This window comes from Mesoplodon mirus, assembly GCF_964341445.2.
Source record: "Mesoplodon mirus genome assembly, chromosome: 1".
Lineage (NCBI taxonomy): Eukaryota > Metazoa > Chordata > Mammalia > Artiodactyla > Ziphiidae > Mesoplodon > Mesoplodon mirus.
This window is the reverse complement of record NC_138976.1, coordinates 8,656,049-8,673,731: the sequence shown is the minus strand read 5'-3', so window position 1 is coordinate 8,673,731 and position 17,683 is coordinate 8,656,049. Positions and strand designations below refer to the sequence as shown.

The following is a 17,683-nucleotide window of genomic DNA, read 5'->3' as shown; positions in this document are numbered from 1 at the left end:
AGCTTGCTATTTACTCTCCAACTTCTTCAACACTGGGACCTTCCTTTCAGCTTTTTCTTTTGCCTCTCCTCTCTGAAGTCCTTAAGCTGTCACTGCTCAGCTAGGCTGCACCCCCTGTGCACTCCAGAGGCTGCACCTTCTGTGACTGCAGAGGCTGAGGATCAAGGAATTAGCCGATGCAGCCTGAGTTTGCTGGTGTACCAGGCATGGCCTCAGTTTGGAATTTGCAGACCTGGGTCCCAGGAACCCAAAGGGGCTATTTCAGTACAAAAGGCCAGCTTCTCCTGATGCTGGACAGTCACTGTTCTACTTCTCTCTGCTGTATGATGGAGCTATTGACCACTGGCCTATCTCAGTCTGACTGATGTGACAGGGCTGCTGGTCCCGGTCCTTGCACAGACCATGGAGTCTCAACACCACACTTGACCAAGGATGCTCCTGGCCTAGGGTCCACACCTCCATTTATACTCCTGGGCTCCGCCATGGATCTCAAATCTCAGAGGCACTGGCCCTGGAAACTAAACTTGGGGGTTCGCAACATAAGTCACATGCTGTGCCAAAGCCAGCCGTCTCTGGCTGATCCTTCCCCAGATCCTCTTTTTCAAGCCTGCTCTCAGCCTAGACTCCTTTCCTCAAAGCCATTTTATTCAAGGAGACTTATTGCCATTTCCTGGCACTGGGCCTTGACTTGGGACATGCAGGATGACCACAGCATGAGTCCTTAGCATCAAGTCTGGAGAACCAGGATTCAGTTTCTATTTCTTTCTTCCAAGAAGCCTCCTTATGAACACTGAGCCATCCCTTCCCTGGTGACCAGCTTTACATTCCAGAGATCTCAGTCATGAAGGCTCTTACTTCTCTAATCTCTGGGCTGTGGGTGCCTGCTCATCCTGTATTTGCATAACTAAATCACCCCTTAGATGACTGCATATGGAAAAGAAGTTTGGCTTATTTTGAGTAGAACACCGTACCCAGTGTAAATATGACACAGCCATAGACCACAGGGAATCTGGAGGAGATAGACCAGATTGGAGAGATGGCCTGGCTATGTGTATAGCATATGCAGGTGAAGCGTGTGAGATCTTCCAGGGCCTTCAGCAATGGCAGAGATGTGGAGGAGAGAGCAAGAATCTCTCTGTGGACACAGGGAGAGAGACCTGATGTGACTGTGAAATAGCTCTAGGTGACCTTGAGCAATTTGCTTTACTCCCTGAGCTCCTTGCTGTTGTAGGGTCTATGCGCCGTGAAGGTGGGTGCTATGCAGGGGATTCTGGCATCATCTAGAACGAGGGACTAGGTAGCTTTGGAGGGTATCTTCCAAGTGTGAGACTCTGAAAAATGACAAAGTCGAGGCTATGAAACACTCCATCTCTACATGAAACAGCACCTTAAAATCCTTAGTTGTGCCCAGGATTCTGCACATCATAGACATGCCATTTAGGATGTTTCCTTTTAGTTTTCATCCGCAGTTATCCTTTCTCTTTTGCTTCTTCCGGTTTATTTCTCTTCTCTCTCATACTCTGTTTTTTTCTCACTCCAGCTGTTGAATCGAAAAGACAAGACCACCTTTGAGAAATTGGACTACCTGATGTCTAAAGAAGATAATTACAAGCGGACTCGGGAATATATCCGAAGCCTGAAGATGGTTCCCAGTATTCCCTATCTAGGTAGGAGTCTGAATTGGATTATTATTTTTTAAACCTGCTGACTGCCAGATAAGATGTTTTTACAATTTCTAGTTGAGAAATTTCCATGAAGCAGCATGGGCCATGGATAAAGAGGTGATTGGTTGGCTCCTTGGGTTAGAACAGGCTATTGATACTTCCTGAAGATGGGAATTTCCTGATGAGGGTCTTGAAACAAGGGATATTCTGCTGCTAAATACAAATTATCTGTGAATCCCAAGCCTCCCCAGCCTGCAGCTCAGAAGGGTCACAGGACTCTTACTGGTTTATCCACATCTTCTTGAACTGGGGGAACTCAGGCCCAAACCCCTCTCTTCTGATTCTCTGGACATTATTAATATATAAGATTTGTTCCAACAGAATTATTATAATGATTATTGATTTTAGTGATTCGAAAATAATACATGTTTATTGCAAAGAACTCGGAAGAGAAGAAAATTAGTATCATTTGCTATCCCACCTAGAGATAATCACTGTTTTGCTTCATATCTTTTCATTCGTTTGGATGCATATAAAATCTGTATGTTTACTCTGTTGTGAACATTTAATGTTATTACCTGCATTTCTATACTATGACTCAGTCCCATCACATGGATTTGTCCAACTGGAATCTCTCTAATATTGACATTTGTCTATACATTTTTGCTATTAAAATTTTGCCGTGGACATCCCTGTGGCAAAAATCACCTATATAGTTATGATTATTACCTTGTAATAAATTCCTGGAAGTGTGATTAGTGGGTCAAAACTTTTGCAAAATTGTGTGCCTTTTCATGTATACTTCAAAACACTCTCCATAGAGGTTGTAACAACTTATATTTTCATTAGGAGGGGAAGAAATTGCCTATTTTCCCCATGTGCACAAATGCTGTGTATTTTCATGTGCTTTTTTTTTCTTTTCCTTTCTTTTTTTTTTCCTTTGCCAGTTTGACGGGTGAAAAATATTTCTTTTGGTTTGGTTTTTCACAGTTACGGTAATTTTATGAAAATTTTCTATCTCTTTATGATATAAAATAGTATTAAGAACAAGGAAAATTAAGGTTTTATGGAAGTGACTCCTAGTATTTTCAGAAATCTAGTGTAAGTTTTTTGAGATACATTTTTGACAACTTTTAACTGTCCTCTATGAGCATTGTGTATTTAATTTTCTAATTCTTTTAAAGCTAATTTGGAAAACTTAATGTTAGTAGAAAATTGTCCATTTGACCCAAGTTTTTGAAATTATTAGCATAAAGTTTTTCCTCACTTAATTTTTTTGAACATAGGGTTTTATATAATCACTTATAAATTTTAACCTCCTGCGTATATATGGTTATATTTGCTTTGCATTCCTAATTGTCTGCATTTTTGTTTTCTCTTTCTTTTTTTAATTTGCTTTGCCAGAGGTATGTCTGTTGGTCTTTCCAAAGAATTAGACTTCATATTTGTTTATCAGTCACATTGTCTTCCTGCTTTCTCATTTACTATATTCCATTAGTCTAGGATGTGCTTTTTTTCTCCACATTTTTAAATCTCTCAAATTGGGATGCATCTTTCAATTGATGCTAACAAAGCATTGTGACATTGTTTAATTGGCAGCAGTTTTTCTTAGTGATACATGAAATTATGGTGCATCCTAAATTTATAATAGATGACATCCTAAATTTGATGAAATATGGAATTTACGCTTTTGTCTTTTATAATTCATTTCTTCTGCTTTCCTTAAGTTGTTTTGTTATTGTAAACAGATTATTGGCTTATTTGTATATATATTATTCTTTCTACTTTCACTTGGAAAACAGTTAAGGGTATATATTTCCATCTAATTGCTGCTTTGGTTGTATCCTACATGTTTTTTTTTTGTTTTTTTTGTTTTTTTTTTGCGGTATGCGGGCCTCTCACTGCTGTGGACTCTCCCGTTGCGGAGCACAGTCTCCAGACGCGCAGGCTCAGTGGCCATGGCTCATGGGCCCAGCCGCTCCGCAGCATGTGGGATCTTCCCGGTCCGGGGCATGAACCCGTGTCCCCTGCATCCATCGGCAGGCGGACTCTCAACAACTGCGCCACCAGGGAAGCCCTATCCTACATGTTTTAATGTATAGTGTACTGAGTGATATCTTTAAATGTTCTGTAATTATAGTTTCAATTTTTCTTTTATCCAAGTGTATTTAAGGTAGTGTTGGTTTTTTTTTTAATTTTCAAGAGCTTGAGTTTTTGGTTTTGGTTTTATGTTTTTGGTTTTATGTTTTAGTTTTTGGTTTTGGTTTTATGGCTTTATTGAGTTATAATTCATGTATCATCCATTTAAAGTGTACAATCAATGGTTTTTAGTATATTCACAAAGTTGTACGACCATAGTGCAGTCAATTTTAGAACTTTTTAATCACCCCAGCGAGAAACCCCATACCCATTCATAGTCACTCCTTTTCCTTCTCGCCACCTGCGTTCCACCCCCTCACCCTCAGCCCCAGATGAACTGCTAACCTACTTTCTGTCTTCATAGATTTGCTTATTTGGGACATTTCATATGAATTGAATTGTACAGTGTGGTCTTTTATGACTGGCTTCTTTCCCTGAGCGTCATGTTTTCAAGGTTCATTCCTGTTAGAGCCTGATCAGTATTTCATTCCTCCTTATGGCCAAATAATATTCCATTGAATGGATGTACCACATTCTATTTATCTATCATCATCTGATGGATATGTGAGTTGTTTCACTTTTTGGATAACACTGTTTTGGCTCACTTTTTCACTATTATGCATAACCCAGCTATGAAGGGCTTTGGTTTTTAAAAATGGTCTTCTCTCTAACTTTTTTTAACATTGTTTTAGAATATATGACACATATGCTTTCTAGGTTTTTAAAAATGTTTGATATTTATCTTGTGGTTTAATATAACATCAGTTGGTGTAAATATTTCATGGGTGCTGGAAAATATGTAATCTCTCAAGTTACTCTTATAATGACAACATTCAAAATTTTCATTTTTGACAACCTGGTCTATCAAGGACAGAAATATGTCTCAGAGTCCCCTTGCATTTCTAACAGTTTCTGCCTTACATTATTTAGTAGACAGTTGGCCCTCCATATCCCTAGGTTCTGCATTCATGGATTCAGCCAACTCTCAACCGAAAATATTCGGGAAAAAAAATCCACAGAGTTCCAAAAAGCAAAGCTTGAACTTGCCAGGTGCTGGCAACTATTTACATAGCATTTAATTGTATTAGGTATTACAAGTAACCCAGAGATGATTTAAAGTGTAGGCGAGGGTGTGTGTAGGTTATATGCAAATACTACGCCATTTTACATAAGGGACTTGAGCATCCCTGGATTTTGGTATCTGCAGGGGTCCTGGGGCCAATCCCACATGGATACCAATGAATGACTATATAGAAGTTTATAACAGTTGCAGATTCGTTATGAAGTGTGTCCCATACAAAACAATTTTGATTCCATTTATTATTTGCTTTTATTTCGTTAGTGTTAATTCTTTGAAATCTGATTTATTTTTCCTTTGCATTCATTTTATAAATCTTTGACTATATTTTGCATTTTAATATTTTAAGTTGTTTTGTCTTAAGTGTGGTCCTTAAAAACCGTATTTAGTTGGGCCCAATATGAGGGATCTTGCCTTTCAGTAGGGGAGTAAAAGTCTTTCCCATTTGTTTAGACTTAAGCCATGTTATTGAATTATCATTCTTTTTTCACGCTTCCTTATCCTTTCCTTGTTCTCGTCTTACCACTTGCTGTAAACTACAGTGCCTTTCCACTCAGATCTGCAGGTGGAGGGCATGTTGGTGTGCGCAGCTCCCAAGCCCATTCCCACCTTGCCTGAGGCTAATCAATCGGAGGATGGGTCGATGGCATTAGGGTGCAGCCCACTGGTTCAACTAGCAGAGGTGCTCCAGGATCGTTAAGGATGGCCTCTTCTCTCTCATAAAATGATCACAAGAGCTGCTGTTGATTGTCTCCTTTCTCTGTGCCCGGTACCTTGCTAGGTATTTTAATGCACCATCTCAATGAATGCTCACAAAATGGCCCAGTGAATAAGGAGGTGCTGAGAGGGTCACATAACTGGAGAGTGGCAGAGCCAGGCCTTGGCCCAGTGGTGTGGCTATAAGCCCTAAGCTCTTTTTTTTATTATTATTATTATTTTTTTTTTGGCTGTGTTGGGTCTTCATTTCTGTGCGAGGGCTTTCTCTAGTTGCGGCAAGCGGGGGCCACTCTTCATCGCAGTGCGCGGGCCTCTCTTGTTGCGGAGCACAGGCTCCAGACGCTCAGGCTCAGTAGTTGTGGCTCACGGGCCTAGTTGCTCTGCGGCATGTGGGATCTTCCCAGACCAGGGCTCGAACCCGTGTCCCCTGCATTGGCAGGCAGATTCTCAACCACTGCGCCACCAGGGAAGCCCTAAGCCCTAAGATCTTAACACTGCCCTCTCCTGACACCCTGCCTCCACTGTTCAGGTCATTATTTTCCTACTCCTCCCTTTCAGTTGCCACCTGTATGTCCTCTGCCATTTATGACTTGTGGATGGCCTCCATCGGGCACTATGTGAAGTGGGATGAATTGTCTTGGCTCTTTCTTGTGACACTCTGTTCTTGGACCACAAACCAGTGCTGTCTTGGGCTTCTGAGAGATTGGTCGGTGGGCCTCAGCCAAGGGCTGACTCAACGAATACCATCTCCCCTTGCTGACCTGTGTCCCTTCTCGTCAGACCAAACGTATGCTCCCAGACCCCTCCCCTTCGGAGGAGTCCCCTATTCAGGCCTCTGGCCAGATGCCCCTCGTGCGTGACCATGATGGCTCTCATCAGGCCGCCGGGTAGGTCCACACTTGCAGCGGACATGTAGTCCATGCCAGGGCCCCTTGACGCTGAGTTTTTGGACAGATGCCCCCTCCTTGTCCTTGATCACCTCATCTCAGCTGCCTCTTCCTGGCAGGTACTTCCCAAGAGACTCCGTGCGGGCCTCTGTTCTCCTGTAAGACCCTCCTTGTCCCTGAGTGAGCCTAGCTCCACTGCCTGCTCCTATTCCTTCCCCACTACGAGGATTTCCCTCCCCCCTTGAGCCAATCGGACTGCATTTCTCATCCTTGCATCAGAATGACTCCTGCAGTGTACAAGTCAGACTGAAAGAACAGGAGGTGACTCCAGTGTGCTCTCTGTCCTCAGGACGGTGTGTGAGGGTTTACCATGGCGGGGGGAGGGCAGGGTTTCATTAAAAAGAATGAAGAAAGATCCCATTCTGAGGCTCAGCGGGGCCATCCATCCTGAGGGCAGCTAAGGCCTCCCTGCACCTCTGATTGCCATGGACAGACCCTGTCCAAATCCAGGTTGTGGTTTTAGTACTGGATTCCTCTTGAAAACCCAACTTGTCCTGGAGATGGATTTGTTTATCAAAAGAGGAAGAGTTACATAATTCCTGGAAAGTACAATATAGGAAAAAATGTCTGGAACCATTTCTTTTTCCCCTGGCAACGTCCTCACCGTAGGTGTTTTCCTTGGGGGAGAGGGAGTTATCCTCTGGGAGGGACTTGAGGTCAGTCCTTGATATTTCCAGCTGCTTCGTTCGTTTAGTTCCTGCTTGAGACTTTGAGCGCTGCTTCAGTGGTTATTTGCCTCTAATAGCAAGTATAGGTTTTACTTTTGTAACGATTCTTTTAAACCTCTGTGGAAGGTTCTACACTAACTGGTTTCCTGGGACTATTCACACATGTGTCTCTTACTCCATGTAAAGATACCCTCATGTACTACTGGCACATTATTAACCATGTGGGTGTGTATTCCAACTCCTTCCAATGCAAATTTTAGAGCCAGTTGGCTGCACTTTGGTGCACTGTTTCTTGTGAAGCATAATTTAAAAAACACTGAGGGAAAAACTTACTACATTTCAAAAATAAGACTCTCTTTGTCTCAAAAAGTTTATTCCCATTTATTTCAAAGTGCAAAAATAGTGGTGGGAAATAGTCAGGTCAGTTATTTGCAGCTTAATTTTATCTGATAGTTACTCCTTGTAAATACCCAGTTCAGGTCAAAGTGATAACAAAGCAGGCAATGAGCTGTGAAGCGTGGCTACAGCATTTATTTCCAAGTAGCTTTATTGATTTAGAGGGTGTTTGGTTTTCAGAACCTATAGTTCCCTCCAGGAAATAGCTAAATAAAATTACGAATGTAATAGATTTTAAAAGGTTTAGAGCCTGATTCTAAAAGTAACTATAGGCAGTGTGGAAAATTGTGATCTCTCAAGGAACAAAAACTAGGCATTCTGACAGTTCTGAATAGTTAGAGAACATTTAGATTCCTGGTAAATTTACCCAGGCTTCTAATATGTGAAGTAAATTTCTAGAAGCTAAGCTATTCCTTCAAACAGCCAAATCCTCCCATTTTTAAAAAGCAAGGTATTATTTTCAAATATGGACTCTGAAGTTTAAAATAAAGGCAAGTTGTTTCCAAATTCTGAGTATAAAATTAAAAGACTTAAACTGTGGGATATCTAAAAGGACTTTCGAAAAGAAGTGGTCATTGGTCAAAAAAAAGCGTTTACGCTGATGCCCCAAAGCCCCCAGAACAGCTGGGAGTGAGGGGCTCACACTCTGAGCCTGAGGGCCTCACGCACCAGGCCCCCTGCAAGGTGGGTGTGTTCTCACCCGGTCATCAGACTTCAGTTCTGCTCTGGTGGCGCTCACGGCCCATCTGATCACTGGCAGTGAACTAGAAACCAAAGTGAGCTGAGCACTGTGGAGGGAAAGGCAAAGGAGTGAAGAAAGGGGGACCCATCCCAGGCTGGGGGACCAGCAAGGGTTTTCTGGAGGGAAGCCCTAAACGATGAATAAGCTGGATGAAAGGGTGGCATGTGAGCATCCCAGACAAAGACAGCAGCTTGTGCAAGAGCCCTGAAGTGGGGAAAAACATGTTTGCTGGGAAAACTGCCTGGAGAGTAGAGAATCAGGGGGAGGGTGTCGTGAGAAGCAGCTGGAGTGGGAGGGAGGGGTGAGGTTGCTTAGGGCCTGGACACTGGGAGTGGGGGGCTCAGGCTCCGGCCTCCACGAGCAGTAGGGGACCAGGAGGGTTTTGAGCAAGGGCGTGGTTGGCTTGGGTTTGCCTTGAACATGGGTCTCCTGGCCGACAGCAGGTGCCCGGCTTGGGGGAGGTCAGGCTGGAGGAGGGAAAACCAGGCAGGGGACCACACAGAAGCCTGTGGTGCATCACTGTATTTCAGAAACTGCTGGGGGTGGGGGGGTGGGGGAGGGGAAGGGGAAGGGGAAGGGGAAGCCCTTTTGAAAACAGTTCATTTTAGAGCAAAGCCTTGGAAAGACCTAAAACAGTTATCAGTGAGCATGTCCCTCATACCGGATTGGAGACTCCTGCATCTCCCCATGCCTGGGCTCTGAGAATGAAGGATGTGCGCATCTGAGCAGAGATGAAAGGGCACGGGCATGTGCTCTTGTGATCTCCCTCCCGAAGGCAGGAGGGCTCGAACTGATGGATGCCAGCAGATCTTCTGCTTCCCAGAACTGAATCAGAGTGGCTGTTGCCCCTTTGGTGGGGGCCTGTACCACCCCAGGACCAAAGTCCTATGGCTCCCAAGTTAGGGTTACCACAGTGTTATCCACCTGTCCCCAAGTTTGCCAGCATTAAGACTAATTCTTTCCTTTAACTCCCAACTGAAAAAATTCCATTCCACATGCAGGAAATCCAGCCTTTTTTCCCTTCAGTTCCCCACCCCACGTGTTCCCAAGAATCCCCAAGGAATACTCATTTGTTCCACAGATCCATCCTGGTCGTTCCTGGTGCCTCAGCCAGCTGCCTGGCCACAAACCCTGATCCCTGCCTCCAGTCATCTCCTGCTTTCCTACCCAGTCTCTCCAGCTGGACCTGTGTGGAGCCAGGCTCCTCCTTCCTTTTTTTCCTAATATATTTATATATTTATTTATTTATGGCCGCGTTGGGTCTTCGTTGCTGCACACGAGCTTTCTCTAGTTGCAGCGAGCGGGGGCTACTCTTCGTTGCAGTGCGCGGGCTTCTCATTGTGGTCGCTGGCTTCTCTTGTTGCGGAGCATGGGCTCTAGGCGTGCGGGTTTCAGTAGTCGTGGCACGCGGGCTCAGTAGTTGTGGCTCGCGGGCTCTAGAGCGCAGGTTCAGTAGCCGTGGCTCGCGGGCTCTAGAGCACAGGCTCAGGAGTTGTGGCGCACGGGCTTAGTTGCTCCGCAGCGTGTGGGATCTTCCCGGACCAGGGCTCAAACCCATGTCCCCTGCATTGGCAGGCGGATTCTTAGCCACTGCACCACCAGGGAAGTCCCCCCCTTTTTAAAAAAAATAAATTTATTTTATTTATTTTATTTTTGGCTGTGTTGGGTCTTCTTTGCTGCACGTGGGCTTTCTCTAATTGCAGCTAGCGGGGGCTAATCTTCGTTGCACTGCGCAGGCTTCTCGTTGTGGTGGCTTCTCTTGTTGCAGACCACAGGCTCTAGACGCATGGGCTTCAGTAGTTGTGGCACGCCGGCTTCAGTAGTCGTGGCTCGCAGGCTCTAGAGTGCAGGCTCAGTAGTTGCGGTGCGTGGGCTTAATTGCTCTGTGGCATGTGGGGTCTTCCCGGACCAGGGCTCGAACCCGTGTCTCCTGCATTGGCATGCGGATTCTTAACCACTGTGCCACCAGGGAAGCCCCAGGCTCCTCCTTCCTTAGCCAGGGAAGCACAGCTCGGGGATGGCTAAGGGGACCTCTTTGCCCGATGGCCACGTGCTACAGGGCGCAACCAGCCCAGGAGAGCCTTTGATCAAGTTTCTCCTTCTCCAGATAGAGACATCCAACCCCCTCTGGGGCCCAGCAAGCAGGGAAAAGCTACCTTCTGACGCATCTCAAACATGCTTCTCAATCAACAGAATAATCACAAAGACACAACCCATCCCAAATGAAGGAAACCTTTTCCATTATTTTTTCGAGTCATCAGCTGCATATGGTTTTAAATCTCTCCCTTCCAGAGAGAATTTTGCCTTTACTTTTGCAATCTCAGGATTTGTTACCTTAAAATCCACATTTCTCTGGGACTTCACAGTCTTGCTCAATTTTCACAAAAAGCCAGTGGATGTTATTAAAATCCCCATTTTGCGAATGAAAAAACCCTACTATTTCACTTATGACTTAACCAGCGTCGTACGCCAGGCAGACACCAAGTTTAACTCAAGACCTCATGCTCATGGCTGGGGTTCCACCCTGCCTTAACTTATGCATCCTCCGTTTAACATCTGTCTCCATGGAGAGAAGCAGCATGGGAGGAAAACACGCTGGGGGAGAGGTTTCTTTCCTTCAGGCTTTGCTGCCCAGTGCTGAGCAGCTGGTCACATTTGTCCCTTCTGGGGCACAGGGAGGACCTGCAGTCAGCCTTTCTGTGGGTCGAGCAGTTTTGTCTGAACCCCGGAAAGGAGGTGAGAGCACGAGCCCATTTTGTGCAAGTGAAGGTGTGTTTCCATAGCAGGAATCTGTGGAGTCATCAGACAACTGCTCCTCTTTGACCTTTAGTCTTTGGACTTCTAAATAGAAGCTGACAATAATAAAAATGACCAGCGCTCACATTTACTTCTTCCGCCACACAACAGGCCCCGCACCGAGTGCTTTACACTCATGATCTCATTTAATCCTCCCAACACTCCTTCCTCGGAGGAAGGCACTATTTTTAACTTATGTCACAGTTGCAGAAGCTAAATAAGACTTGTTAAAAGTTTCACCACTTACTAATGCCACATTCTAGTGCTGCGACCCCAGAGCCCCACCACTAACCTCAGAATATGCCATATGTTCCTGCTAACAGACCTTTACCCTCTGGAGAAACCAGACAGTGGGCTGAAGAGAGGAATGTCTCCAGGGCCCTCCTGTGTGGTACAGGGGCTCAAGGTGGGAGAAGGAGGGCCTTCCCAGGGTCAGCCAGCCCTAAAGAAGAGAAGGATTAGGGATGGAGGAAAGGCTAGAGTTTCTCCAGCCACAGAAATAACGTGGGGCCATTGGGACGTCTCTTTTGGAAAGAGTTAGGACAATGGCCCTGTGAATCTGAAAGATTTCACGTGGTAGATAGCTTCTAAGACGGCCCCGACGATCCCTTGTATAGTCCCTTCCCCTGGAGCTCGGGCAGAACATACTGACTTGCTTCTAACAAACCCTACGTGACAGAAATAATGGGATGTCACTCCGGGATTCGATTATAAAAAGACTGCTTCTCTGTTGGGTGTTGCTGTCGTCTTACTCTTTCTTGGCTCATGCATCCTGGGGGAATCCAGCAGCCGTGTGTTTGGCTGTCCTCTGGCGAGGCCTGTGTGGCGAGGGTGTGAGGCCTGCCGATAGCCACGTGAGTGAGCTTGGAAGCAGATTCTGCCTGAGAGGAGCCTTCAAAGGAGGCCGCAGCCTCTCCATGACTGTCGTCTCATGAGACACCTTAAGCCAGGGGCGCCCAGCTAAAACATACCCAAACTTCTGACCCACGGAACTGCAAGATGGCAAATGTTTATTGTTGTGAGTTGCTAAATTTGGAGGTAAGTTGTCACACAGCAATGGATAACTAGTGCATTGCACCAACTTTATCACTACCCCACATTTGTTACTTTGTTGCCCCACCTATACTGGAACAAAATCAGCTGTAAAACTCAACACACAAAAGACTGTCAGATTCTGGATGTTAAAAATAGTATTGAAATGCATTAAGTTTACTCATTCACTCATTCATCCATTGCACACATATTTTATATGAACCCACCATGGGAAAATAAGAGGTGCCAAAGAAGCAGAGGGCAAATCACTGTCCTCAAGGTGCCTACACACTTGCTGCAGGAGACTACAGCAGGCACCATGATGGAATCAGGAGCAGGTTACAGCTGGGGCTAGAGAGAGAGAGACAGACAGACAGGCAGACAGAGGTGAGTTCTAGAGGTGAGTTCAAATCAGGAGATTCCCAACCGCCCCACATAGCAACCTATGCAATGGTGGGACAAGTGTCCAATTCCTGTATCTATTTTGGGTTTGCTTTATTGATGGAAATCCAGAGCTGTGACCTGCTCCCTTGTGGAGGTAGGGCCAACCTAGAAAAAGGACATAAGTGCTGTTGACAATCTCCAGACAGAGCAGATGCCTCAGGCTAAACTCCAGACTCTAGACAGCAGACTGTAGGGAGGAAAGGACTCCTTTTCTCTCCCTCTCTGGTCTTCAGTCTCTAGGGCCTGGGCTTTTACTGGTAGAGTTGGAGGTATGTACCCCTGGCAATGTGTGCTGAGCTGATGTCTAGAACAAGGGACTAATCTAGGGGCCAAAAGGGAGGAATTACTTCCTACCTGCCCTTGACTATTTACGGAGAGGACTCTATGAACCCATAAATCCAGGACAAACCATCGATGACAAGATTCCTCAGATGTGTGTTATTATTTTCTGTTTACTTCTCAGGGACAATATCAGAGTAGTTGAGAGCAAGAGCCCTGTAGGCAAACTGCGTTCTTTCAGATCCTGACTCCGCTGCTTAATGAGCTGAGTCCTCTTGGAAATGTTACTTCATTATCTTTAAAATGGGAATAATCACAGGATCTACCTCATGGGGTAGCTGTGAAGAGCAAATAAAGTATTCCATGTAATGAACTCCAGATAATACTCTGTATGGAATAATTATTTGCTGTAAAATATTTATCATTAAAAAACCTCCTTAATTAAAAAAAAAAAGACTGTCAGATTGATCTCTGGGGCAGCAGGAAGTGCTGGGTCCCAAAATTAGAAGCTAATTTTGAGGGAAGGAAATCCTCTAGGGCAGAGGGGGCGGTTGCCACATGGAGAGGCGATGCATTCTGGAAGCTCTGTGAGGAAGGAAGGTGCCTGGGGACAAGCTGATTAGAGCCTGAAAGGTCCCAGGAAGTTACCCTCAGAAAGGCCTAGAGTGTAAGTCGTCCAGGGCTTTAGGGGCCCAGGAGTGCCTGTTCAAGGGGGGGCGGGCAAGATCTCTGCTTCCTGCGGCCAGAAAGGCTGTGCCCAGCAGTGCCATTCAACTCCCATTCATCTTTTAAAAACTCTTAAAATGACAAAAGTAGCACATTGTTTGTCGTAAAACTCATACTAGAAAGTCTATAAAGTAGAAAGTGAAAATCCCCGTCCTCCCCTCCTACTTCGCAGAGGCAGCCAGTGTTGGCAGGTGGGGTGTGTCCTTCCAGGCACTTGAATCCACACGGAGAAGTATCTGTGCACATGGGGGTCTGCGAAGAGTCTCGTGCTTTTTAACCAAAATGGGAACCTTTGGGTAGACAGTTTGTTTTGCACCTTACTTTTTGTTCCACTTGAAGTGTGGTGGGTACTGTTCGGTGGCAGCAGGTACAGAACTCCTTCATTCTTCCAAGTGGCTCCATGGCAGCCGTGGCCACGTGGCGCCTTGTTGGACGGGGCCTGGATGTACGTTGATTTGTTTAGCCCCTATTGATAAATGCTTAGGTTGTTTCTACTTTTTCCCTTGGCCGGGTGGTACAGTGGAGAACACCTTTTTACTTGTATCTTTACTCACCTGCCAGAGTATTTCTGAAACACCAAGAGCTAGAAGTGGAATTGCTGGGCACAGGTGACGTGCGACTTTCTTTTTGGTCATTGCTGCTGGGGAGCCCACTTCCTGGGTTACAGTTCCACTCCCACCCACACATGCCAGCCTGCCTGTCTTCTCTGCTCTCACCAGCGCTAACCATTACCAACCAGTTTCTTATAATGAAACGACAGGTGAAAGATGGCCTCTGGTTTTGATACACATTTTTCTACCCACTAGTTCTTTGTGCTCTTGGCAAAGAAGCTGCTTCCTACTTCAAGCCCGTGCTCCCTGGGCCTGGGCTAGGCAGCCAGGCCTTCAGGCCTCGCACCCAGCTGCTCAGCTGCCCCTGCTTCCTGTGTCTGCATCCTGAATGTCTGTCCTTAATTCCTCTCCCCGCGTCCCCAGCACAGCCCTGCACTGCCCCGGCTGTCGGATTCCCGTGGAGAGGAGCCGATGCCCGGCACACTCGCCTCGGGCTAGGTCAGCTTTCTGGGCTCCAGGGAGGCTGTGTGCTTCCTCTAATTCTTTCCCCTCTTCGAGGTGACTAGGGCGTGGGCCTCTGTCATCACACTGCTCCAGAAGGCAATTCTAATGCCATTCCCTCTCTGTTAGCTACCCTTGTGGGTTCTGGGCCACTCCCAGCTCTGCTAAGGGTCAGGGCGAATGTGGCCTGTCCACCCTTGCCCAGGGAGCTGTCCTCCTAATGTGAGGTGTCCCTCAGCTTTAGGAGGGTACATGCACTGCAGCAGCGGGAAGGAAGCACCCCTGACCAGCCCGTGGAGACGGATTTATCATGACCGTCGGCGAGCAGTGGGGAGGTGCTGCGTGTGGAAGGGCTTTGGGAAGGCTGCACAGCTGGGAAGGACTATCTGTGTCTGAGTTCCCATGTTTGGGTGAGCTGACCCAGGATACCCCAGGTCAGGAGTGTCCCAGTGATTGTAGGTACCAAGGCATGTGTCCACAAGGGGTGGAATCCCAGGCTAGAGCTCGTTCAGGCCTGACTGCAGGATCTGAGAGAGACTAGCCAAGCAAGCCCCTCTCCTGAAGGCATGGAGATGGGAGATAAGCCAACATAACAGGGACCCAGTTACCAGATAGTACAGACCAAGGCTTGGACGAGATAGAATTGGTACATGAGGTGACAGCCAGACCAGCCACAAGCAGGGCACTCCTGGTGCCAGAGGGCGGCGCTTAGTCCAAGAGGAAGGGAGGAAGGCAGGGCCCAGCCACTTTAGCCCTAGCAAAGGATTGTGAGCCCCAAGAAGCTGAGAGATATTCTCCATCACTGCCCCCTATTATTCTGTGCCCTCAGCTCTGAGATAAATTGGGCAATCAGCCCTGGACTGACTTGCTGACAGCTGGGGACCTACTGTCCATCCAGCTGCTTCTGCACAGGTAGGCTGGCTGGCCAGCTCACACACCCACTTCTGTGGGCAGCAGGCTCCATGCTGCATGATTCTCAGACGTACTAGGAAGTGATGATGGGGTGAGAGAGGAGCCTTAGTCATTTCATTTCATCATTGGGGACAGTGATCTAATCCTGCAGAGGCAGGAGCTCAGGAGTCAGACAGACTCGAGCTCAAATCCTGAGCATCTCAGGCTGCATGTTCTTGGGCAAGTCATGTACAACTCTGAGCCTCAATTTCTGTTATGTCGAAGGGAGGGTAATTGTAGAACCCACCTCACAGGGTGGTTGTGAGAGTTTAAAGAGACACACGTGGTTCCTGGCACATGGACAGCGCCTATAGATTGCGGGTGGTATGAGTGCTATCCAGAGCAAATACTGCCCGGAAGAGCCCAGCAGTGGGGAACTTGTTGCCTCCTATATCTACGAAAACTATCGAGAAACTCGGCGTATCCAGGAAGGGCAGGAAGAGCCCCCTCTGGGCACAGCCATGTGTCATGTTTAGTGACACAGCTGAGCCTGGGAGGGCAGGAGTCAGCAGGGGAGGGGCTGGGGAATAGGACATGATCTAACAAGTAATGGGACAGAATCCATCTAGTTGGCAAAATACGGTCTCCAGAGAGGATGGGGACCAACAACAGCTGGAGTGTAGTCCAGACACCTTTTTGGATATAGAGCCAGCCTTGACCTCTCCTCCGCTGGGACCGTGGGAACTTCCCCCACGCCTTCCACAGCCTTGAGCTCCAGCAGCCACGTTCCTGCCACCAGCTCTGCTTGGAGCCCAGTCGATAGGAGTGAGGTGGACACCCAACCCGAGTGGGCCAGTCGGGTCCTCTGGCTGGGAGTTGGCTGAGAGGAGAGGGGCTTCAGGTCTTTGCTGGCACTCAGACCAGGAGGACATGTGAGCTCAGAAATTCCATGCTGGGAAAAGCTGATCCATGCACGAGAAACAGAGAGAGACCCTGCAGGCAAGGGAAAGGGAAAGGACAGAGAGAGAGAGGCTGAGAGAGCGGGTTCCTGGCCTCTTGAAGGCTTTCCAGGCAGTTTCTGGTTCCTGGTCCTTGTGAGGCCCAGCTGTGTCCCTGCTCATGGACTCCGGGAGATACCTCATGTCCTTATGTAACCAGCTTATTAAATGAGCTGGACCCAGTCAGGTGTAAGAAGAAACCGACTTTATTTTTCCGCAGTGTCCTTTCCAGCCTACTCTCTGGATTAGTTCTTTTCCCAGTCGATGCTGAGAACTTAGCGGGTCCCGAAGTTTCTCTGCTGTTAACAGTCACGTCACTCCAGACCATCCAGTGTAGGGGTCAGAAGTGTGGACTCCTACAGCCGGTCCTGCTGGAGGCCTGGGGTGGGGGAGGGCACACGCTCAAGTGCCTCCACCAGACCCCGCAGTCCTATTGCCTCCCTCCTGGTCCACTGAGCTTTGTGGCCCTTGGGGTTGGAACAGATGAGACAGACAAGGGAGAGGCAAGGGCCCCTCTGAGGTGGCCTGTTCAGTCGGAGCCCAGAGCTGGCACCCGTGGGTATGCCAGCTGCCCAGAGTACCCACGCTCTGTCTTTTCCCTCTTCCCGTCTTTTCTCCCTCTTTGTTGCCGCTTCTTCAGAATTTCCCTTCAGGGCACCTCTGACTCAGCTCCCTCCATGGGGCAGTGCTTCTCCTCTAGCTGACCACTTACGGCCCTTCCTTGGCTCCTGGGCCTCCTGCACCGCCCCTCCTCACCATCCAGGCTGCCCTCTGGTTCCTAGGAGCTGTGTCCTTGCCTCCCCGCCCCCATCGGTGGGCTTACCCTTTGCTCCCAGCGCAGTACCAGCTTCTTACTGCTCTCTACCTCTGGCCTGCAGACTTGAGGTGTGAGTCAGATGGGAGTGCTTATACTCACCAGGCCAGGCTCTTGGAATGGTCCCTGGAAGCTCCTCTCACTGACTGAAGGAGGGGGAACACCTACCCTCCCTGTGGTGGCAGGGGGGGAGCATATCATGGGGACGACTCATCCCCCCACCCCGGGATACTTTTTCTGCGCCTCTTACACAGGCTGCAGGTGGCTCTAATGCTGCAGAGCCAGTTTGGGGCCACCCCC

General features: G+C 47.5%; 1 protein-coding gene across 8 annotated transcripts in view; it reads left to right on the top strand.

Moving 5' to 3' along the window:
- Positions 1 to 17,683, top strand: part of RALGPS1 (Ral GEF with PH domain and SH3 binding motif 1) — a 289,045-nt gene that overhangs the window by 138,079 nt on the left and 133,283 nt on the right. For all 8 annotated transcript variants that reach the window (XM_082622855.1, XM_082622854.1, XM_082622858.1 and 5 more), the window contains one exon: positions 1,541 to 1,667. In XM_082622855.1, coding sequence (XP_082478981.1) covers positions 1,541 to 1,667 — 127 coding nt within the window. The remainder of the gene's footprint in view (positions 1 to 1,540; positions 1,668 to 17,683) is intronic.